The 24157-nt window shown below is 39.0% G+C and overlaps 1 protein-coding gene across 10 annotated transcripts in view; it reads left to right on the top strand.

Moving 5' to 3' along the window:
- LOC142092764 (zinc finger MYM-type protein 4) overlaps positions 1-24157 on the top strand; it is a 44069-nt gene that overhangs the window by 7174 nt on the left and 12738 nt on the right. For 5 of the 10 annotated variants that reach the window (XM_075173192.1, XM_075173185.1, XM_075173183.1 and 2 more), the window contains exons 2-18: positions 5719-5761; positions 6753-7283; positions 8871-8938; positions 9530-9700; positions 12529-12607; positions 13034-13286; positions 15161-15335; positions 15435-15647; positions 16958-17108; positions 17773-17888; positions 18019-18291; positions 18783-18933; positions 19205-19377; positions 19750-19900; positions 21524-21664; positions 21957-21994; positions 23208-23352. In XM_075173192.1, coding sequence (XP_075029293.1) covers positions 5719-5761; positions 6753-7283; positions 8871-8938; positions 9530-9700; positions 12529-12607; positions 13034-13286; positions 15161-15335; positions 15435-15647; positions 16958-17108; positions 17773-17888; positions 18019-18291; positions 18783-18933; positions 19205-19377; positions 19750-19900; positions 21524-21664; positions 21957-21994; positions 23208-23352 — 2872 coding nt within the window. Of the gene's footprint in view, positions 1-3936; positions 4102-5718; positions 5762-6752; positions 7284-8870; positions 8939-9529; positions 9701-12528; positions 12608-13033; positions 13287-15160; positions 15336-15434; positions 15648-16957; positions 17109-17772; positions 17889-18018; positions 18292-18782; positions 18934-19204; positions 19378-19749; positions 19901-21523; positions 21665-21956; positions 21995-23207; positions 23353-24157 lie in introns of those variants that run through there. The other 5 variants (XM_075173186.1, XM_075173184.1, XM_075173187.1 and 2 more) reach the window with 5 other exon arrangements.

The following is a 24157-nucleotide window of genomic DNA, read 5'->3' as shown; positions in this document are numbered from 1 at the left end:
TAACCTGGAAATTGCTATCTGTCTTGTGGGATGCTAAAATATGTAACTGAACTGAAGTATTTGGTTTGGAGTAATGGCTTGCTGAGTATCACAGCAGAAACATACATCGTTGTGATATGGACCCTGCTCTGATTTTGGTGATCTTTACATCCATGTAACTTCAGTTTAGTTTTTCTGACTTAAGCGATGAGAAATAGGAATTTTCCTAATTTCAGCTCACTTACAGATTTAGTGTAACCAAAATCCCAGCATCAACAGTTGTTTGTAGTGTCTTAACCAGCAATAGGAAAGTTCAGTGCGTAGCCAGGGGTGAGGTTTTGAGGGGAGAAGTTCTCTGTTTTTAAAAGAAAGTCTTTATTGTGGATGTCTTGGTTTGTTTGCTTGATGTGTGGTTTGTGTCTGTGTGTGTTTCTCAATTTGCAAAGCCCACACGTCTAGCAGACTTCAGATCAGCACATCAAACTCTGGTGTCTGCAAAAACCGTCGCAAGGTGAAGCCTTCCCGTGAGGAGCTGCTTCCTTCTCAAATCCATGTTTTTCGTGGGTGGGTGGGAGAAGGGCTTGGATTCCCCTCTGGTTTTTGTAGTTATAGATTAAAACCACTGATCATTCAGAAAGAGTAAGGCATGCCGTAACTTTCTGTGTGCCTGACAGACTCATCTACTTTGCCCCATGTAGGTTGGTAACAGTGTGCAGCTTGTGTGTGCGTGTTTGGTGGATATGGAACCCATAAGGTCGACAGGGGCTTTGTTTGGAATTGGCCTGTGAATATTCAGAAAACTCAGGAATGTCAGAAAATCCTGGGGATAGAAAGGGGTGAAACACTTACATGCTGAACTGCTCCCCATAATTTCTGGTGAATCATTCAGAATTCTAAAAAATACACAAATGGAATGGCAGCAGCACGTGCCTAAATCTTCTTTCCAGAAACCTAAAAATCGAAGATGCCTAAGCAAGTGAGATGCAAGGTAAAACTGTTTCTTGAACAGAAAGATAGGAAGCCACAAGAAACTGAAAAATGCCTGCCTTTGTCTTTTTACATGTATAGGCGATTGTTTGGGATTTGCCTTTAAAAATACTCATTGTAGCATCCATTTAATTACCCTTAGACTAGATTAAAAATAATCTTTGAAGTCTTGGGCATGGCTCAGATGCCCAGGGAAGCCTCAAGGACGCACCTCAGCCAAGCTCAGGCTCTCCCTCTCTCCACACACAGCTCTGAACCCGTTCTTGCCTACGAAGAGCAACGTGCGGCCCCCCACCAGCAAACCGCAGGGGTTCCCGGGGCACCGGGCCACGCGTTGGCCAGGCGGGTGACTGTCCGGTGCGGAGGTCCGGCGCGGCGGTCCGGCGCGGAGCCGGGGCGGCTAGGGGGCTCTGCAGGCCCCGCACCGCGCGCCGAGCTCTATGGCTCGCCTGACCCCGCCGGGTTCTCTTCCTGCCGCAGCGGTTCTTTTCCTGTAGCAGGTATCTGCAGTAGGCTGGCTCTTTGTTACCCTCTGCTCTTCCCTCCCTAGGTGCTCGGAAGGTATGAATCGACAGGTCTGTCTGTGTTTCAGTAGAAAGCAGCTCTGGGAGAGACTCGCTGCTTAATTCTGCTCGTGCTGCGGAGTTTTCCCGTAGCAGAAGTGCAGCGCGGCTGGCTGGCTGCCTGGCATCCCTTCCAGGGATGTCATGTGTAAAAGGTCAGGGGATGCTTCCTGAGCTCACTGCACCTGGTTCAAGAATAGCAATTACAATTTAAATGACTCTTTTTTTAAAATAGTGTCTTCCTTGTCAGTTCAATGAATTCTGAAGTGGGGGGTTATGCCGCATATATAGGGACAAGAAAATTGTACAGACAAGAAATTGAGAATCATCTCTGACTATTTTTAATTGCAGTTTTCTTAACATCTGCTTCCTTTCCACAGTTTGCTTATGGATGCAGTAAAACCTAGGATCAAACTTCAAAAGGCTTGCTAGAAAGATATGTGTCTGTGTATGTAAAGTTGTTACATTGTTTTCTTTATTTTTTTAAAGAAATTCTCTATTTTGCATATAAAACAAGGTTGTAGCCATAGGCAGCTTTTCTCTTTATATTGCACAGAAATAATCTATTAATTGTTTGATTTATGGATGCTATGGTAACTTTGAACAGGTTTCTAGTTATTTCAAATTAGCACATTGTATTAAAGTGTAAACAGTGTCCTTCTGTCACCCGCTCCAAGCAAAGGCGTGTTAGTGCTGAGGATGTTACACTGTTCCCCTGGAGCCTAATATACAATTATAAAAAAACCCCCGACATACCTAGTGGAATTTTTTTTTTTATAAAAGCAGTACTGTCTTTATGCAAAGAGTAGTTAAGTTAAAGCAAAACGCATTGCTTCCGGGAATAACTAATTGTTTTGTCACCATTTCTGTTTCTTGTTTCATTTATTTATTACAACCTGAGTAGGCAGAGCATTGGTTTGTGTACGATGCTAGCTAATGAGACAGAGTCACTAAGAAAGGTATATCCTACAACATTTAATTTTGCTAATATCAAAATTAAACTGTTCTGTCTTAAACTCTTAGGGAATGCTCACTACCTAAAAGCATCAAGTATCATTAAGTTATTCTCTGGCAAAATATTAGCCAAAGTGATTGAATGAAGGTGTTTTAAAATATGATATTTTTTGAGTTTTGTTTTAGAACAGCAAGGGCGTTTTGAGGACTGTGTTGAGAAGTTGAAGCCTAGAGTATTTTAACAGAAAACTTTCTGATACTTTCCATTCTGTAATTATCTAGGACTTAATCTGGGATATTGAGGTACCTCTTCTTAGATCTGTCAAAAATGACCCATAGGAAATGCCATCTGATGAATTAGTTTCATGTTTGCCTCTAGAGTACTTTTGTTCCACTAATCACCAAATTTTTAAAAATCTGAGCAGAAGAAATAAAGGGAATTAAGAGTGATGGCAGCTAATCAAAGGAGGAGGTATGAGGACTGGTGAGAGAGGGAATTGCCTTGCAGAAATGTAATAGAATAATACAGAAATAGTAAGCTGGGCATTATTACTTACACTTCTGTGTAATACAAAACCATAATCCAGTGAAAGCCAACTTATATAACTGATTAAAGTGATACATTTTTATGTAACTATTGGTATACAAAATTTCCTCCTGAGATGGCATTAAACAAGTTTGTAATAGGATTCAGGAAGGGAATAGAAGTATATATAATTGAGAGAACACCCAACACTTTTTTTTTCAGAAAAAGAGTACATGAGCCCTCATTTCAGGGCATAGTCCAGTTATAGACTGTTATGGAATGAGTAATTTATTTGGGAGATATATATATATTTATGTGTATGTAGATACATATGTATCCACAAACACTTCCCCTGGTTTTCTCTCTTTGGATTTACACCTTGTGGGAATTCTGATGCCGTTCACCATCAGAAACTAGATGGTGGCTTAGATAAGACTGCTAGTATTATCAGATGCTGAAGTTCCTGTGTTATAAATATTTCCAATGGATGCTTTTACCACAGACACAGATCTTCCTCTGTACCCTAAAACCTTTTAAAGGAAGAAAAAAAAGGAAGAAGGAGAAAAGAAACAAAATAGGTTTTTTTTTTTCCTAGGATGACCTTGTGGTTGGGAAGCATCTTGGATTCCTTCCAGGTAGATTGTAAATGTTTTCCAACTTGACCAAAATATTTATGGTAATCCCTAATGCGCTCTTGCAGGTGGCCCCTTGTGCTGACTTGCATGTTGTCATTTCTTTGAATGAAACAGTTAGAGAGGTCCAGACTGCAAAATGTATTCTTTTCCTAATAACAGCATTTCTGGTTTTGTCACTTATTATTAAAAGATTTGTTATCACCGGAGGAGGGAAATACCTAGGGTTTAGATGTATAAGGTAACCAGGATTGTGGTAGAACCTAGAATACTTTCCCACAGGTACTGTGGATCTCACAAGAGTTAAAGAACTACTTTGATCAAAACCTACTTCGAGAAAAGGACGATCTAATGCTTCATCTCAGCTGAAAACTTCTCTTGCCCTACCAGCAAATTGTCTGAGACTTTTTTGGAGAAGAAAGAGCATTACTGACAAGAAGCAAGAAAAGGATCAAGGAAGGTCAGCATAGAGAAGAGCACCTAGGCTGTCGTTTTTGCCTCCCAAGGCTTCATACTCTGATATTATTATCAAATGGCAACAAGTTCCTTTTTCTGTTCTTCTATAAAAACAGTAAACCACCGCTATCCTTGTCCTCAGCATCTGGTATTAGCACTAAGTATATCCAATATTTATGGGGATTAATTCTACACTAGTGTAAACTTAGTTGACTTAGTTGACTGTAAACAAGTGGACTTCTAGATCAACATTAAACTTGCATCTCTGGAGACACTCCTAGGATCATTACAGCAGTAACAGAACTCAGGCCTTGCAAACCTTCCTGGAAGGTGTTTCCTTACTCTTTTTTCCTCTAGATAATTACAATGAATAGACTTGCATCAGCCTTGTGGAAAAGTGTAAGTTTTTTCTTTTTTTTTTTCTTTTGGTTCTGTATTTCACTTTTCCAGCCTCAACTATCTGCTCAGAGAAGCTGGAAAGTTTTGGTGCAGTATCAAATTGTCTTGATAGTCACAATGCTGGACAGGTCCTCACTATTCCATGTGTGTCAAATTAAGCTGAAGGAGCTAACTTGTCTTTGTAGACCTGCAGGTGATATTGGAAAGAGACTGATGGACTTTTTGCCATCAGGTGAACCCTGGGACAATGTGTTGTCATCCTTTCCCGGAGCTGGCTGCTACTAACCTGATAGTTCCCATCACAGTCCTGTGGAATATCGGATTTATCAATTGAATGACTTGAGTTAAATGAAATTAGAGATCATCCCTTTGCTATCAAATCCCATTACTTTCCTTAAGATGGCTTAAGAATTGAAGTGTGAGCAGGATCTACCAGAAAACAAAGCATAGAGCTGGAGACAGAGAGAAAGGAGAAATGACTTAAATGAATTGCTGTTATCTTTTGGGCAGAAAGGAAGGATGCTAATGAGTTGGACATTCTAAAGGAAACTTTACTTATGCTGAGCGCGCATACTTCTTCAGACAGCATGCAAGCATGCCGCCAACTTTAATGTCTGACGGAGAATGTTTAACGTAAATGGATGTTTTGTACAGCCCTCAGAGTCATCACCTGGTTCTTCTTTGGTTACGCTCATACTGACACTCATTGTCTCATTACTGCTAGGAAGTTAAGCATTACATTTCAGTGTTCCTGGAAAGGGGACATTCCCTGTTAGAGAGATGAAACCTTTGGATCTGTGCAGCCCGTGTCACAGGAAGCTGCATATGCTGCTATTTTTCCATTTATAACGTTCAGAGGAAATGAAGGCTCGTAGAGCGTCAAAGGGGGGAGAATCTATGGTCTTGACCTGGTACAAGTATCTCATGCAGAAGTGAAAATTTTGACATTCCCTTCCCTCTCCTTTCTCCTTCACCTTCTCTGGGAAGCAACACCGATTCTAAATTTTCATTGTTTGCTTTTTCTATGTACTTCTGAGCTTGTTAGGGTAAATGTGACTTCTCAGTAATGTAACAGTCTTAATTCGTAGAACTTTGCTTGGGGCAAGAAAGGAAGGAGGAGGAATTGTGATCCTTCTTGTTTGATTTGTTTTTGATCGGATACTTTTTAGCAAAGTACATGGCAGCTGACCAAGATAATGATATAGTGCTTTCCTTTTTACAGTTTGAAGATAAATCTGATGCGGTATTTGATATTACAGAAAAATGTAAGTATTTTTATTTATTTATATAAGTCCATAGTTTCACAAAACATTTCTTATAAGTATCATTGCTGCTGAAAAAGACTATCTTGCCCTTCTCCTAGCCCTTGCTACTCATTCCATCCCTGCATTGTTGTCCTGGTTTAGCTGGAATAGAGTTAATTTTCTTCCTAGTAGCTGGTATAATGCTGTGTTTTGGATTTAATATGAGAATAGTGTTGATAACACACTGATGTTTTAGTTGTTGCTAAGTAGTGCTTACAGTAAGTCAAGGCCTTTTCAGCTGCTTATGCTCTACCAACTGAGAAGGCTGGGGATGCACAAGAAGCTGGGAGGGGGCACAGCCAGGACAGCTGACCCAAACTGGCCAAAGGGATATTCCATACCATATGACATCATGCTTAGCATATAAACTAGGGGAAAGCTGGCCGGAGGGCCACTGCTTGGCCATAGGCTGGGCATCGGTCGGCGGGTGGTGAGCTATTGCATTGTGCATCACTTTTTTGTATTTGTTGTTGTTGTTATTATTATTATTAATATTATTATTAGTACTATACTACTACTATTATTATTATTATTTTCCCTTCCTTTTCTGTCCTATTAAACTGTCTTTATCTCAACCCACGAATCTTACTTTCCCCCTCGATTCTCTCCCCCATCCCACTGCGGGGGGGGAGTGAGCAAATGGCTGTGTGGTGTTTAGCTGCCTGCCGGGTTAAACCATGACAATTGCCTTCTTCACAAGTGTTACAAATGAGATGAATGTTTTTTCTTTCTTTGGTTAGTTTTACGCAGCTCAGCTTCTGCTTCACTGTGTGGTGAGTGGGACAGAACTGTTTGTTATGTCAGCAATATTTTATCAGTAATGTTGGCCCAAGAAGGCTTATTCAAGGAATTACAGCATCAGACAGATTAGCAAAGGACACTTACACTCTTCTTTTGTTACACATAAAGTTGGTGAATTTTCTGACTGTTTATGGGGTTTTTTTCGCCCTAGGTGGTGAAATTCTGGATGCAGAAATGTCTGAGGACACTGACCACAACTTAACACCTGCCCTCGACAGCATATCTTATGGAATACAGAATAGAACAGGATCTGAAAACTCACTGCTGGATGATGATGATGATGATTATTTTCTGAACTCTGGGGATCTTGCAGGCATACCTGTTGTTGGGAGTGACAACGAAGATGATCAAAATTTCACTCCAAAAGACACTCTTTCTTCAGCGATTCATGATGAAGACCATCTGGAAGAGGGCAAGAGAGTTTCAGAACATGAATTGGACAGTGAAAAAGAAATTCAGATACAGAATGCAATCCAAAAGGATCTCACTTCCCCATTTGAGCAGGGCCCTGTATTTAAATCAATTCGAAAAGATTTTAGCATAACAAGAGATAATGGCAAAGAGACTTTTTCAGCAAAGGACAAGAATAGAGAAGGACATTTTCAAGAACGTGAAAAACGGTTGGAAAAAATTCCTAAAGATATGGATTCTAGATTGAAAAGCAGTTTTCTTGACAAAGCAGGTAACTGTTGACATCGTAGACCTGGCTACCCAGCAAAGAGGCAGAAAGAACTAGACAGAAATTAGCAATAGGGCTGGTTATTAAAAACATCGTCTTGTTGAAGAGGATATGCATAGTTGTATGTAGGGAAGCATTTTATAAAGAACCCTGAAATACAATGAACTCTGTATTAGGACTAGGATTTGCAAAAGGGCCTGGCAGCATTAGGGGGGGGGTCTCATTCTCCACAGCTTGTTTCAAAGCCTCAACATATCCTTTGTTGTTGTGGTTTACTAAAGCAAGCTGGGTGACAATTCAAGCTTCCTTTTGTTTTTTCTCACTGTTTTTTATAGACCTTGGAATTCCTCAAAAGAAAAGATGATGAAGTTTAGGTTAAGTTGGTGGCCAGGAAAGATTTTTTTTGAGCAAAGTACCAATTCTTCATTAATGTATATGTATTTAAAGCAATATGCATTTCATAGTAGCATGATGGAAGGGCTTGCTAGAAACGTATTAGTGTCTGCAGGAAGTCAGCCAGGGAGTAACTTGAGATCTGCTTGTCCTGGGAGACTGCTCTCCTTCCTCAGATACTTGCGTCTTGGACTTTGTCCAGCCAGCATGGAGAGAACCAGAGATGCCTGTAATCCATTTCTCATTTGAGGGAGCCTGACAGTCACCAGTAGTCTTGCTGCCCACACACCTGGTTTTGACTTCCCAGGCTCTGAAAGTTACAGCAGGACAGTGAATGAAGGAGTTAAGAATAACCAGGCTGGAATGTGTGATTTAATTTTATTCAGAAGACTGTATGGAGAGAGGGTAGGCCAACGAGTGAGAGCCTCCTGGCTACTTGTTCAGATTCACAGCTTACAATTCTGGTATTTAGACTTTGTATGTTTAGTAACAGCACCTTAAAATCAGTGCTTCCAGGTTCCACAAATGATAGAGAAACAATATGGTTGTTTTTAAAATAAAGAAGAGTTAAAGATGTCTCTTTACTTTTACCTTCAGGTAGAAAGCAAGAATATTTCTGTGCAAAAGACATATTTCAGAAAATTGTAAATACCTACAGTTATAAGATTGTGGCTGAAAGCTGTGCAGCCTCAGGTAGAGTAGTCAGTAATTGAAACAGCAATAGTAAATGCTCATAGGCAGCATCCAGTATCCAGGCAAATCCAGTATTTTTAAAAAGATACCTGCTAAAAAAGCATAAGTTACTGTTTCTGAGAAGGGGGGAAGAGGCAAAAGACCAGAACAGCAAAGAAAAGGATGAAAGGTGTTGCTCTGAAAAATATTTCTGATTTAAATGGCGAAACATGGCAGAGTTCAGAACTCACTGGGGTGGAGAAAATTCTGAATGAACAATTCGCCTCAGAATTTTACAACCATTTTGCTGGAATGGGAAAAGAATGACCCAATAGAATAATAAAAAATATCAATTCTCTCTAAGGATTACTGTCTTATTTGCAGGGAGGAGAAAGGGAGTAGTTTAATACTTCTGAGGTGCTGTCAGACTATGGGGTTGGGGATCAGTATGAGACTCTAGATAGTTTTAAAGGAAATGCATTGGAATCTGTATTCATTTATATTTAATGTATATGTTTTCCTCAGTTCATAATCAAGTAGAAGAAACATTACGGACGCAGTTAGCGCCACAAACTCCAGAAACTAACTTCAGGGTAAGCTATAGATCTTTCAAACACTTTTGCAAGTGCAGCGATATACTGGAATAATTCAAAATACGTATTTTGTATTTGAGTGTAAATTTGAATATCAAGAAAACTGATCTTCTGACTCTTAGACATCTTTGCTACTTAAACAGTGCATATAATTTTGTAAAATTTTGCTGACCTCTCTTTGGATTGAGGATTCTTTTGATAGCCACTTTCATGTTGAGCATGGTTTGACTGACTGGTGAACCGAATCTAGAGCTGGATGCATCCGTCTGACTTGCTGCCTTTGTTCAAGATGAGACAGGGAACAGCTATATCAACAGGAGACACTGCCCAAACAGCCGAATGCCCTTACTGACAACCAACTTAGACAGCTGGGTGGCTTCTGCTTTGTCCAGAGGAGTGAAAAGGATTGGGGGTGGGATGACAGAGGGTGCTGCAGGGAGGTAGAGGCAGCAGCTGCTGCCCATCATTTCTCCCACCTTCCAGTGGCAGGACCCATTTCTCTTGGTCTGCAACAGAAACTCCCCTTGGCAGCAGCCCAACTCCTAATGGCAGATGCAGGAGGGTGAATTCTTTTTCATATTATTGTTTCAGGAGTCTAGCTACCTATTTTCTAGTAAGGAATCTATTGGACAAGAGCTGGGGAATTCCTTTGCACCAAATATTAGAATTAAGGAGGAGCCTTTGGATGACGAATATGATAAAGCTATGGCCCCACAGCAGGGACTATTAGACAAAATTAAAGATGAACCTGATAATTCCGAGGTAAGTTTCCCATTGCATTTCTCATTTTGGTCTGACAGCTGACCGCATAAGCTGGACGTAAATTCAGCAATTTATTTGGTTTGTTGACCGAAATTTAACTTGAAGAACATAGTTTAGTAGAAGGATTTTTCCCTTTTATACTACAATGAAACCCAACCCCCCAACTTTTTGATGTCATGTTACCATGTCGGTGAAAATGTTTTGTTTTTCAGTTAGAGACAAAGCAAAGTGCTCTAAAACTTTCGTTATTAAATCTGTGGCAATGTAGATACTTTATCTCAACTCGGTCTCACTAGGAAATAAAATGTAAATCATGTTTTACTGAATATTTTGTGAGTTGTCACAGTTAGAGATGTGTAGTTGAAACAGCGTTATTCCTGCTACTTCTCTCTTAAAGGTTACCTTTGCGAGCACAGTGGTTCGTTGTTTGTTCTTGTTTTAAATTAACACCTAGAGGTCTTACCTTTGCAAAATATTTAAATACGTACACATCAGTGAAGTCAATTTAAGCATGTGTCGAAGTGACTTTCTCATTTGAGACTGACATTTTTTATGACGATACAGGTAAAAGTTCTATACTTGCAAAATGGAGAAAGTCTGACCTATGGATTGAGTAGTGCTGGGGCAAGGATTGCTGAGCTGTAACCGATCTCCTTGCCCCTGGTTTGCCGTGTGACACCAGGGAAATGATCTGTCTTGCAATTGCTGTCCCCTCACTGCTATTATTTGGGTTACATGCCAAATTTTACAGTTAAAGGTGTGCAAAACTTCCCAAGGCGATTCATCCCACTTCCATCGACACTAGAGTGCTGGTATTCTTGGGCAGGCATTAGTTTTTCTAGTGTCATGCTGTGTACTTCTGCTATACCTCCTCTTCTTTCTGGGCCTGTCTTCCCAACATTTTTTCTTCTTTTCCCATAATGCTCTTGGCTTAATAAAATAAAGAAGTAAACTAAGTATTTAGAACTATTCAGATTTCACCGCCCTTCGGTGAAATCTTGTTCAGTGTCCATGAGATTGTTTGGTTTTATTTTTCCTTAAGCGTCAAATGTCAAACCATGTGTAGGTTAGTTAAATCTTCTATTATTTTGTCCTCCCAAGATGGCATCTGGCTGTGTGGATTTGTGGGGAATGCAATGCAGGGTGTCTGTGGTTATCAAAGATCATATTAATAAGTGAAAGTGAAGACTTAAAGAATTTAAATATCAAATATCATATTCTTCAAAATATTAATTCCTGGAGTAAAATCCTGTAATTATCAACTCTGCCTGATACTGGAAAAGTATGAAAACTGATGAAGGTTCATTTTGTTTTGCTTTAGATTGGAATTAATGTGGGGTTTTTTTGTTTTTTCATGCATCCTGAAAGATAAGAGCATTTCTTGATGTAACCGATAGTTGGAGCTGAAGGTTCTTGGCTTTCAACACTGTTACACTGCTGTGAAACTATATGCTTGATCATGCATAGTTGATGTCAGGATTTGCCTCTGTTTCTCTTATTCTCTGTATTGGCTAAGGATAACACTGCAGATAAAATGCTTAAAAAACTGTATTTCTGCAAATAACTAGTTTTTAAATTGTAATATTAAAAAAAACCGTGGTGCTTTAAAACTTGTCATCATGGCATGCCCAGACACAGCTTAAAAGCTTCTCTTACTTGAGACTTGAGTGTTTCCATCTGATGGTTCACATGATGAACGACTACCATTGCCTGTTCTCCTGGGAAACCTGTTGAGAAATAGTTTGATTGGCCTAGTATAGAAACTTGTAATTTTCCCACAGGAGTAAGAGAAGTGTTAAGTTTTAGCATATATTGTGTGGATGTTAGTGTGTGATTTTAGGAGATGGCTTAAGATGAGGGAGCAGTCCACTGCCACTGAAAAGGGAGAGCTTAATTTTGCTTAGTGATTTTGGATTAGCTTACCTTGCAGCCAGACAGCAACCATGAATTTAGCTCGATCATAACATGACATCATGCCCTCACTACTCTCAAATGACTGTAAGTAGGTTAAATCTTATCATCTCTGTAGTTCCAAGAGATTATGCTTTTCAGCCTATTAAGATTTACATGTAGAGTGTTACAAGCTGCTTTACGGTTCAGATTTCCAGGGAGAGCACTGGCAAGAAGCATGGTGTCAAAGTAGGAGTAGCTGCTGTGGAGTAAGCTAGCAATTTATAGTATGTCGGCTATTCCACAAGTGACTGTCTGGAGGGATTCTCTCATCCTGTAGAAAATGTGAGGTTATTCCCCTCTCACTGAAGCCAGTCTAAGTCAGGGCTGTGATGGTCTGGCTCTAGTAGTGCCAGCTTTGATCTGCTGCAAAGCTTCACCTTAGGCTCCTCCAAGGTACTTAACTCATGGTTAAGTACAGAATGCTTCTCGCCATCTAGGTCCCAGTCTCTATTTCATTATTATCGTCTATGAATGTGAAGATAAGTCTTGTTTCACAGAGTAGGGGCAAGGACTGCAAAGCACTTCTAGATGGAAAGTTTGTGTGACTGGAAAGCAGAGATTTCTCTTAAGCTTTGTCTGGCTGAATTCTGGGGTGTCTTGGAGTACAGCTGGAAAGAGGAATGTGCCAGGCGGCCACGCTTTTCCATTTCTACACGACACCCTTGGTTGTAGTTTGCTGTGAACCTCTGAGCAGGTTCTCTGTGTGGTGCTCATACAGTTTTACATCTGTAAACCTGGCCTTTGGAGCAGGCTTAGGAGACTCACTCTTGCCTTCCTGGACCTTAAGATTCAATACAGCGTTATGAAAGAATGGAAATCATGTAACCTGTTATTACATGTGTGTTTGTTCTCCTTTTCCTTTCCCTTTGTTTTAGGAGTACGGCCAACAGCCAAAAACTCAGGAAGGGGAGCTGAAAATCAGTGCTGTATTTTCAGTCAGTGGCAGTCCTCTTGGTAAGGAATAGGCAAGACTAACTGTATTTAAATCTGTAAAATATATCACCTTTGCAAATAGTCTTGCAGGTTGTTCTGCATTTTGTTTGCTATGTCTGACCCAGTAGAAAAAAAGAACTAGTTTATTTTAGAGATAATGAAATTCAGAGATTGAAAAATAATTGTATTTTTGAGGCAAAGGAAAATTGAACGTGAAAGGGGTGTTAAAAGTGCTTTCTCGGTCTTAAGAGTGGTTGAAACAATCTACTATGCAGAAAACCAGCACAGGGCATGTATTTATGGAGAGTTCATCTGCTATTTAATTCTCCCTTAGACCCTGACAACCCAAATGAAGTCATAAGCTTTGTGCTTGCCCCCTGAACACAAGTGAATTATGTGCAATACATATATCACAGTTACTCTATGTTTTCTCTGTGTTTTTTTTAGCTCCACAGCTGTCATCAGGTTTCCAGCCTGCTGTGGCATCCTCTGGCATGAGTAAAATGCTTCCTTCAGTTCCAACCACAGCTGTTCGGGTTTCCTGTTCTGGCTGCAAAAAAATCCTGCAGAAGGGGCAAACTGCATACCAGAGGAAAGGCTCTACCCAGCTCTTCTGCTCCACACTGTGCCTCACTGGATACACTGTTCCAGCTTCTCGCCCACCAGCTTCTACCAAGAAAACCTGCTCAAGCTGCTCAAAGTAGGACAGTGTTTTAATTTGTTCTAGCAATAATTGATATTCAAGCAGATAATGAAAGGCTTCAATTCTCTTTTTACGCAACGTGCTGTTTCTGTAATGCCCACTTCTGTTACGCTTCTCTTCAAAAAATCGTGGTCAATACTGTTCCTTGTTAATTGGTCTGTCCGCTTTCAGTTCCATTTTGTTAATTGGATTTTACGTACACATAGATTTAAAAGCCTCTGTTGTGAAGTGTGCATCTTGTCTTTTTTAATTTAAATGAGCCAAATATTAAGAACTGTATTTCAAAAGGTACTACACTTTCCTGCCGTTTTAAAATGTTATTGCGCTCTCAAAACCACTAACAAGACTACGTTTTCAAAAAATATTTTCTTTATTATTTCTTCCAGATGAAAATAGAGTTACTGAATCCCCTAAAATGAAATAAAACATGGGTAAATTAACATATTTGAGGCAGGATATTTCCTTATATTCTAAAAAAAATTCAACTATCCAGTCTGGCTTCATTCTGTGAGCTTAGATGTCTGTAGGTTTTAGTGACATTTTTCAAAATATGTCACTGCTGCTGTTATTTGATGGTGGCTAAACTTTTGTAAGATGTAGAGAGATTAAATTTATGAAGAATTGAGTTTTTCAAGTAGTTGGGGTTTCAGCACCTACGTCAGTTACTTTCTACCTAGGCCTAGAGTGGAAAGGCGAGGTTTGCTTTTGTGAGCCTACTTGGAAAAAGTTCGTTAGAATTTCCACACTCCTGTTGGAAACATAGGCCTGAATCTTCAGCTCTAAAAACATTTTAATTATTGAAATTTTTTTTCATTTGTATTATTGTGTCCAAATTAGCAAAAGGAGACCTTTGTGACTAGCTCTTTAAGATGTCATATTACTATACCATAACTTGAGGCAAATAAATAACTTTGCAGACTGATTTTGCTACGATCTGTTTATAGAGGAGAATTATTCATATGCATTATTTTTAGTTATGAAAGTTACTTTGCAAAAGGAATGCTGCTTTGTTCATCATTTCTTCAACAAATTTATTACTCTCAGTTTTACAAGGTCAGCTGAACTTAAACTTGAGACTTCATTAATTATTCTTTTCGCTTGCTGTCTCAGTGTGAAAAAGCCTTGTAATAAAGTTTAGCAGTCTTGGCTGTAATTTGTATTTATTCTGTTGAAAAATGGTTTACCTCTGACATGACAAGTGAGAAGGAGGCATCCTTCCAACCAAGAAAATTATATAAATATTTCCTCCTAGTTTTTTTGACTTAAGGGCTTTGAAACTTTTTTGTGACTGACAAATGTTTCAAAAGAGAGAAGAAATAAGGAGAAAGTTCAGTTTGTTAAATCCAGCAACAAATAAACAAAACCATAGATGGGAGATCAGAGGTGGAAAGTTATGATACTAGTCAGACCATTTTGAACTGAACTAGGCGGTGATTAGAAATTGTGACCTTTCATTTTTCCCTTTTTTTTCCCTACCCCATTATGATTGGTATTTTCATTGTTAAAGGGAATTATTCCACATATCCTGCTTTCCAAATTTTTTTTTACTAAAGACTGCAAAACAGCTATCTTTTCCCAGTTCCTTTTGAAAAGATTTAATGACACAGCTTAGTGTATTTATAAGCCACTCCTCAGTCCAGGTACAAAATGTTTCACAAAATATCTACTTGAGAATTGTACTTCTTAACTATTTTCCTAATAGGAAAAGAAAAATGAAGTTAGATACTTAGATCAGCAAAAAGAAAAGCTTTAAGTTAAAAAATCCGCCCTCTTCTAGGAACGTTTAGTCTGCAGAAAAAGAAACGACAGCAAGTTGATGTGAAACCAACAGTAATTCTTTATCTATTTGTTTGTTTTTCTTTTTTCCGTAGAGACATTCTAAATCCAAAGGATGTAATCACTGCCCAGTTTGACAATACGAACTCCAGTAAGGATTTCTGCAGCCAGTCATGTCTTTCTACATATGAACTGAAAAGGAAACCTGTTGTTACTATTCATACTAACAGCATTTCAACCAAGTGCAGCATGTGCCAGAAGAATGCGGTGGTAATTGCAAACTTCTTTTTCATTTGAATTTCCTTTAGATCAGGACAACTTGCTATCTCAGAGGTGAACACAGATATTCTTTTTATTCTTTTCTTCCAGATTAGACACGAAGTGAATTACCAGAACGTTGTACACAAGCTCTGTAGCGATGCCTGCTTCTCGAAGTTCCGCTCAGCTAACAACTTGACCATGAACTGCTGTGAGAATTGTGGAGGATACTGCTACAGTGGCTCTGGCCAATGTCACATGCTTCAAATAGAGGGACAGTCAAAAAAGTTCTGCAGTTCAACATGTGTGACAGCATACAAGCAGGTATATTTTGACAGAATATTAAAAATAATGTCTTTGATTAGATTTTGGGTGTTTTAAGAAACACCCAATTTATTAGTTGATTATTTCAGTTACTGTCTTGGTCTAAGATAACTCCTTTTGCTATTTGCTGCTTAATCTTTGCCCAAACATGTTGCTCTGTTTCCCTTACCACTGAACCGGCTATCAGAGTATTCCAGTGTGAGAGAAGACACGATGGGACCACTCAGCAGCAGTCCACTGTGACTTTTTTCAGCCTTTGAGATGCTCCCTGTTTGAGTATTCTCTATTAAATTGTGGCATTTGAATTAAGTAGAGAGGAAAAGTAATAATTAGTTGATAATTTTTAATTTTTAAACTTTTACTATTTTAATTTTTATTATAATGGAGCCTCTTAAAGAGCTGAGCAGTTGAGAGAACCTTAATTTATTATAATAGCTCAATTATTTTTGACTGGCTTATTTTAATGCAATTACTTTAGGGAAAATTGCCCTCTGATAAGATAGTTTAACTTCATTTTGTGACTTGACTCTGCTGCCCCATTATTCAGACCACTTAGGCCAAGAAACGCCTAATGAATTAAAAAAAAATCTGGTAAAAGTATTTCATCCAGAAAATTACCTACATTAGTTGTCCTCTGAAACAAATCTGGAAATTAAATTAAATAAGCTGGAAAGGAGAGGGATTTCACGCTACTTTTGCATTTCACATCAAAACCTCATATATGTTAGTCTTCCTGAAAATACAGTATGTTCAAAGCTTGTCTTACCTATTTTTAATTGATTTTTAAACAGCATTCAACTCAATTGTCAGCTACATTCTGATAGTTTCTGGGGTTTTGTGGGTGAGAGAGGAACCTCCTCTCTGTTTCTTTTCTCATCTGTTAGATGGGAATATTGCTTACATACATAGCTGATGTATTAAAAATCATAAGCAAAATGTTGCTTCTCAGCAAAAGTGTTGAAGTCGTCTGATACAAGGTGCTTGGTACGTGCTATTACAACATGTAGTGTGGTTTGCACTTGGAGGCCTTCGCCCTGACAGCCTCGGTACTGTTTAAACTGGCCTGCAAAGGTAGCGCTTACCCTGAATGAGAGACAGCCCAAGTCTCAGGTGGTCAAACTGTGAATACAGCAAGCATACTGGAGAAAGCAAATAAGTATATCTGCATCATAAATAATACAGCTGTAAAATAAGTGCTGTTTCAACTGCACTGGCAGTCACTTTTATATATGTTTTATATGTTAGTGATTAATTTCCAGGTTAATAAAAATACTGTTCCAAATGAATGACAGATTTCCATGTTTCCACAGAAGTCAGCTAAAATTACACCTTGCACACTGTGTAAATCTTTGAGATCTTCAGCCGAGATGATAGAGAGCACAAATAACTTGGGAAAAACTGAACTGTTTTGCTCTGTTAACTGCTTGTCAGCATATAGAGTGAAAATGGTTACTTCTGCAGGTAACTTTATCCTTTTCCTTCTTCTTTAGAAGCATAATTTCGTATAGCTCATATCCAAACTTGATTTGTCTTGAAAGTTAAGGTGGATATTCTTTTGGGGGGGGATGGAAAGCAGCTTTTTTTTTTTAAAGGGAGGTGCTGAGATGGGAACATAAAGACTTTCTACCATAGATAAACCTAACAGTGACAGTACAGCCCTTTTCAGCTCTGTTTTTAGAGAGCATGATAATAGACATTAATCTATTTTCTGCCCTTGCAAGTGCAGCTGGTGGGTTTCCCAGCTAGACAAAGACACTTCTGTGGACATATATCATATCACTGCTGTGACTACTCTGCCCCTTGTTCTCCAGGGTGATTAGCTTAGTTACCTCTGCCTAATGTTGCATTGAGCTAGGCAAACATATTCTCAGCTATTTTTCTTGTAAAACAGAAAAATGCTTACTGACATCCTAGGGATACTGGGAGATTAATTAAAGGATCTGGCAAGCAACAGGCACCGCAGCTGCAGTGTCTGCTTCTGAATCTCTAGAAACTTCGTCTTGGGCTTCTGCGTGTACCTTGGCTTGTCATTCAGATTTTTTGATTTTGTATGCACAGTGCAAAATTATCTGCAATACAACTTGATGTTGTATAAATCACTTTTTCTTCTCTGTTTCACCCTCAGGTGTTCAAGTTCAGTGCAACAGCTGTAAAACTTCAGCAAACCCTCAGTATCACTTGGCTATGTCAGATGGGAGCATACGCAATTTTTGCAGCTACAGTTGTGTAGTAGCTTTTCAGGTGTGACATCTAGGATTTTTTCTTAGCTGAATTAACAGAAAAATAAATTGATGGTGTAAATGTCTGGGATGTCGGGTAAAATACCTAATATTGTAAAATAAAGTCTATTTCTCAATTTGCTTTCCTGCAGAATTTGTTCAACAAGCCTGCAGGAATGAACTCCTCAGTGGTACCTCTCTCGCAAGGTCAAGTCATTGTAAGCATTCCCTCGGGGGCAACGGTATCGGCAGGTGGCACCACCTCGACTGTGTCCCCCAGCTCCATGAGCAGTTCAGCTGCAGCTGGTCTACAGAGGCTGGCTGCCCAATCCCAGCAAGTCACTTTTGCCCGCCCTGTTGTAAAACTCAGGTGTCAGCACTGTAACAGATTGTTTGCAACCAAACCAGAACTGCTTGACTACAAGGTAATAAAGATTAAGGCTTTTCTAGCTCATATTTCTCAACAGAAACCCAAGAAATTGTAGCTTATATGCAATGGTCTGTCAGTACTGCTCTGTTGCTTACTATGACCTGCTCTGGAGGAATTTGGAATTGATTTTGGTATCATTTAACCATTTTCAAAATTAATACTGATACTAGCTCTTTGATCTTAAAAACAGAAAAAAAAACTCCAAAAAACCAAACCCTATGATTGCCTGGCTAGGTAAGCACATTCCTGATTCTTGGTCCCAGAGATGATCCTTTTAATTCCAGGCCAAAGCATATTGGTGAGGGCTTTCTGCTGAAAATTGTGCTGTCTTTGTTATAAAGCTAAATGCGGAGACTTATTCGCTAGTGCTGTCTGTTGCTGATTTCCAAGGGCATAAATCAACTGCTTCTGCATTTTTATTAACAATTAAAATGTATTATCTGGGATGTCAAACATTGAAACCAAAACATTCTGGCTGTGTTGCAGGGTAAAATGTTCCAGTTTTGTGGGAAGACCTGCTGTGATGAATATAAGAAGAGGAGCAGTGTAATGGCGATGTGTGAATACTGCAAAATTGAGAAAATTATCAAGGAGACAGTGCGATTCTCAGGCATAGATAAGCCATTCTGTAGTGAAGGTAAGAAAGGGCAAGACTGTGTCTCGGACAAATCAAGTCAGAAGTGTTTTGCCTTAAAATTGGTGATACTAAGACAAATGTAATCGGTTTAGGTTAGAAAACCATTTTTTAGGTTTAGAAACACGGAACTTCATTCACACTTTACATTTTAGTGGTATGTTTCAACAAATTATTACAGACATAATGAAATATAAGAACTAGAAGTGCTGAGCAAATGTCATCTTGATATTGAAGGATGCTTTTGTTTTCTTGATATTTTCTCTTCTTTTAGGTTGTAAACTGCTCTATAAACATGACTTGGCTAAGCGCTGGGGAAACCACTGTAAAATGTGCAGTTACTGTTTACAGGCTTCCCCCAAACTGGTCCAGAATCACTTTGGGGGGAAAATGGAGGAATTTTGCTCAGAGGAGTGCATGTCTAAATTCACAGTTTTGTTTTACCAGGTAAGCCATATTCTCACGTAGCATGCTCTAAAATATAAACGTGTTAGCAAAAGAACCTTTGTACATTAGGAGCTATGTGAACTACCTGTGGTTGACTTCTGTGTCCATGGGATATATTACATATATGTGAGAGATGAGTAAATCCTTCTTAACTTTTGAGTACCAGTTTTCTATATAGAGAAAACCTAATACGGGTTGTGGGAAGACAGGCACTGAATGTTCTGCTGCTTTGTGTTACGCTGCAAAAATGATGCACTCTTACAGATTTCTTTACACTCTATTTGCTGAGCAGGTGCAAAGAGGTTTTTATACACATACTCTTTGTTGCTGTTTACAAGTGTGTTTAATTTCTCCCTCACTCTGTTTTCCTAGATGGCAAAGTGTGATGGTTGTAAGAGACAAGGTAAACTCAGTGAGTCCATGAAATGGCAAGGGGAGATCAAGCATTTTTGCAATCTGCTTTGTATTCTGTTGTTCTGTAATCAGCAAAGTGTTTCTGACCCTCCACCTCCAAACAACACAGGTAAAACAGGCTGGGAATAGTATTGCCTTTTGGTGTGCATGATAGCGATAAGAACATTTATTTGGAAACTTGATTCAGTGAACTTTTTGAGATATATCCTCTACTGGGGGGCTTGCCCATTGAATGGGCTCAGTTTTAGAGCTCTCTCTTACTTCAGACAATTTCAAACCTCTGCAGGTATGAAATGAGATTGCTTCATATACCAAACCTCTAGATTGTGATTTTAAAGAAGATGAAAGAAAAGCACTTACTTTTCAATTACTTTCATGAAACAAAGGCCCATTTTATTAGGGTAAAATGTACTGATATCTATTGAAGACGTTAAATACCTAGCTTGTCTCCTGGACTTGATAAGACATAGTTAGATACAGTAGAATGTTAATGTTCATTTAACAAAAAAAATCAAGTGGTGAAATTGGTAGACTTACTGGTTGTAAATACAGACTTCCATGTATGAACTTAAAATAGCCAGTTCTGTGTAGTCTGTAGGCATATGAAGAGTTACCGTTTCTGTGTCATTAGGTGTTGATGCTTAAAGTATCAATGCCAAGATTGATGTGTGCTGTAGCTGTTTCCTTGCTCATTATTTTAGCAGATGGAATGGGAAGGAGGGTGGGAATGAAGCCCACAATAGGAACTGTGAGTTTCTGTAGGGAATGAAATGCAAAGGGAAGAAAGGAAGAAAGGCCCACAAAGACAGGAAGAGGAAGCGAAACAAAGGGCAGAAATAGCACTGATCCTAAAGAGGGGCATAATCTCCCACTGAGTGATGGTGACTGCAACAGTAAGGTACCCAACAAGCAATAAAGAATATTAACTGAGAGTTTATAGTAGGCACCAGGCCATATTCAACTCCTCAACTTTGTGTGCATCTGCTGCTTACATTGGTGGGAGCTGTTTTTCCTGATTAAGAGTCATATATAAGTAACTTTATACTTTCAGGCCATAACTATACCATGTGACATTCCTGATCTTGTCAGTACATTTGGCTGTTAGTAAGGATGGCAAAATGTATGGTGGGCCTGCTTCTCCAGAAGTGTGCCTGCAACTTCAGCTGAGGCAAGCGTGCAATGCCTTTGCAAAACTGGTCTCCAGGCATCTCTCTGAGCTGGGGGCAGCCAGGATAATGGAGTGCCTCAGAACAGTATTTTTTGATGACTTGTGGTAATTCATGGTAATGCGGTAACGAATGGTGCTTTCGAATGGAAAGAACCTAAGAATTGCTCTAACTGTGAGAGCCTCATAAAATTCACCTCATTCATTATTTGTCAGGATGTCAACTGTCTCCTATACTACGTATGTTCAGTACTGAGCACAGTAAGGTATCCAGTCCTCTTGTCTCCTGAGTGCTGCTGTAATACACACAGTATTACAAAGAGAAAGCTGCTTTTATACTATGGTGAACTTCTGAAATGTTTCAGTAACTGGAAAACAGCTTAAGTTTGCTTGTGAAACCAGCTGCTATTTAAACTGAAACACTGCAGTTTGACACCTACATTCTCTCCTCATACAGCAGGCTTTTTCATTTGGAGCTAAATCTGGAGGGTGGGTGTTGTTTCAGAAATGCTGTTTTATAAATTACCTTATTGCTTATTTTAGTTTTCTTCTGTTCACTCTGTCCAGCAAACCTTTCTATGGCACCAGCTTCCTCATCAGGCCCTCCTTCTTTGAGAAAGGACTCAACCCCTGTCATAGCAAATGTGGTGTCCCTTGCAAGCACCCCAGCTGCCCAGCCTACAGTTAACTCCAACAATGTTTTACAGGGTAAGACTGCTGAATATAATGCCTGTATTTTTAAATCTCTATTCCTGAACACTTATATTTATTCAGGGATCTTTTCTGCTGAGGGCAACAGCCACTTCTTCATTATGCTTAACATCAGTGCAGATGGTTACAGTTTTGTCCTTCCTTTACCTAGGTATAAATATGACTTAAATTTATGTACATACACCAGGGAATGAGGTTTAATGGGAGTTCTTTTTCTTGACCTTGGCAGAGTATGGGTTATGGTCCTTGATGATAAATACATAGGCTATTGTATGTTTTTTCTTCACAGGTGCAGTCCCTACTGTGACAGCAAAAATAATAGGAGATGTAAGTTTTACGAGAGACTCTTTTTCTCACTTACGCCCAGATTGTGTCAATAACAAGTAAAGTATCCAAGAATTTTGCACCGTCATTTTGTCACTGCTTTTCCTGGTTGTGATTGGGATTTAAAATTCATCCAGCTTGCAGATGCTTTTTTAAAAATGGATTGAACTTGTATGGTATAAAAGTCTTTTTCTGTCCACGGACAGATTGATTAGATGTTTTAAGACAAAGCTTGTCAAATTGTAGCTTTTGAGATGGCTGTAGTTCTCAAGCAGTTCATGTGTGGCTTCTGTACTTGAGGCTATCTTTTGTGGCCAGAAGTGGGATGTAATGTCAAAAGGACTAGCATGGGAGGAAGGGGACCAGCGTGGGCTGCTGGGGCTGACATGACCAAGCTCTTGCAGCTTAGCTTTCCTTCCCAACTCCCTAGTAGTGTGGTAACAGAGCTGTGGGGAACAATTGTCACCGCTTATCTGTGAGTAACTACTAGAGTTCCTATTCTTGAGGTCTGTGAGGTATGTGGTAAATATCTTGCAACTCTCTTAAAATATGAAGATTTTATTTTGTAGCTTTTATGTTCTGGAAGACTGACACCCTTGCTTTTAGCTGAAATGTCATTTATGGATTAGAGTATGAATTTTCCCCATGAAACAGATCCTGTTATTTGAATGCATGACTGAAAATTACAGTTAGCAGGACATGAAATTAGTACAAGCACGAATAGTCAGTTTGTGTGTAATCAGGAAGTGATACTGATACTGCCAGTATTTGTGTTCATTTTTTACTTTTATTTCTTTCCAGTGGTTTCACATCAGTTTACTAAGTTTTTTGGGTATCTGTATCAGCCAGACTTTTAGTCGTCAAAAGTATCTTAACATAACTCCTCTTTACATCTTTGCCATCAGTAAGATTCCAAGGCCAAAAGTTTATAGAGGCTATTTGACTACAGAAACAAAACATTCTTACAGGTTTGTTCGCTGCACTGTTAACCACAACAACAAAAAAGCCTATTGTTTGATTAAAGTAAATTGAGGTGAAGACCAGAAAGCACCAAATACATTAGCAAGCTGTTTTTGTGGTAGTTTTTAAATGATCATTTTTATCAGCAAGGAGAGTTTTAAGTTGTTCAACCTCCCATAATAGAGAACAAATACTAATCTTATGATATCCTTCAAACCAATACTGACTCTGCCCTCATTTTTATTTTTCCAAACAGGCTAGTACTCAGACAGATGCCCTAAAGCTACCATCATCACAGCCACCTAGGCTTCTAAAAAACAAAGCATTATTGTGCAAGCCAATCACACAGACTAAGGCCACCTCATGCAAACCTCACACACAAAACAAAGAATGCCAGACAGGTATGTATCTAATCTCCTACGCATTTTATAAAAGACTGTGTTGCAGTTGAGAGCGTAATGCATGATTTATGTAACAGCGAATATTTTTTACTATGTCTTAAAACTTTAAATAGTTTACAGATTGTTATATGGTATTTTCCACGTAGCAGTTTGTCTTACAGATGTAAAACATCTGCTATTCTTTGAAATCCTTAAAGCTTCATGTGTGATGAATCTTGAGATTTGCTTTAACTGATCTTTAGCATTCTGCGATCATCTTAACTGTGGAAAATGAAGTGCAATAGTTAAGTGACATGCAAAAGGCTGCAGAGGGAACTTGTTTTCCTCAGAACAGAATATGTGAGTTCTTAGCTCTCACAGCACAAGCCACAAGAGCAGACTCATTTTAATAAAGTGCATGATTTCTCAAAGATTGTTTCAGCTCTCGCTTTCCTTTAATTATTAGATACTAAGAACCTCTGAAAATTAAGTCCCTATTTCTAAGATCATTTCGTTAGATTCACATTTGCTCTAAGCTCCCTCTGTGGGCAGGAGGAAATAGAAGCACCTTCAAAGGCTATTACATAGTCCAGACTGTCATTGAGAAATGGTTTTTTCATCATTGTTGCTATAGAAGGAGGGTATCTAGTGTTGATGTAAACCTCTCAATGAGGAAGATGAGGTTAAGTGGGAAGATTGTAGTTAGGTTTTTAATGGTACCTTCTTAAGGTCTTGTAGTTACTTATGAGATAATTGCAATAACACACCATTTACCTGGATGTATTTAATACTTATTTCCACTCTTCCCTTCCAGCATTCATGTATT

This window comes from Calonectris borealis, chromosome 25 (genome assembly GCF_964195595.1).
Source record: "Calonectris borealis chromosome 25, bCalBor7.hap1.2, whole genome shotgun sequence".
In the NCBI taxonomy this organism is placed as follows: domain Eukaryota; kingdom Metazoa; phylum Chordata; class Aves; order Procellariiformes; family Procellariidae; genus Calonectris; species Calonectris borealis.
This window is presented reverse-complemented; position numbering and strand designations above follow the sequence as displayed.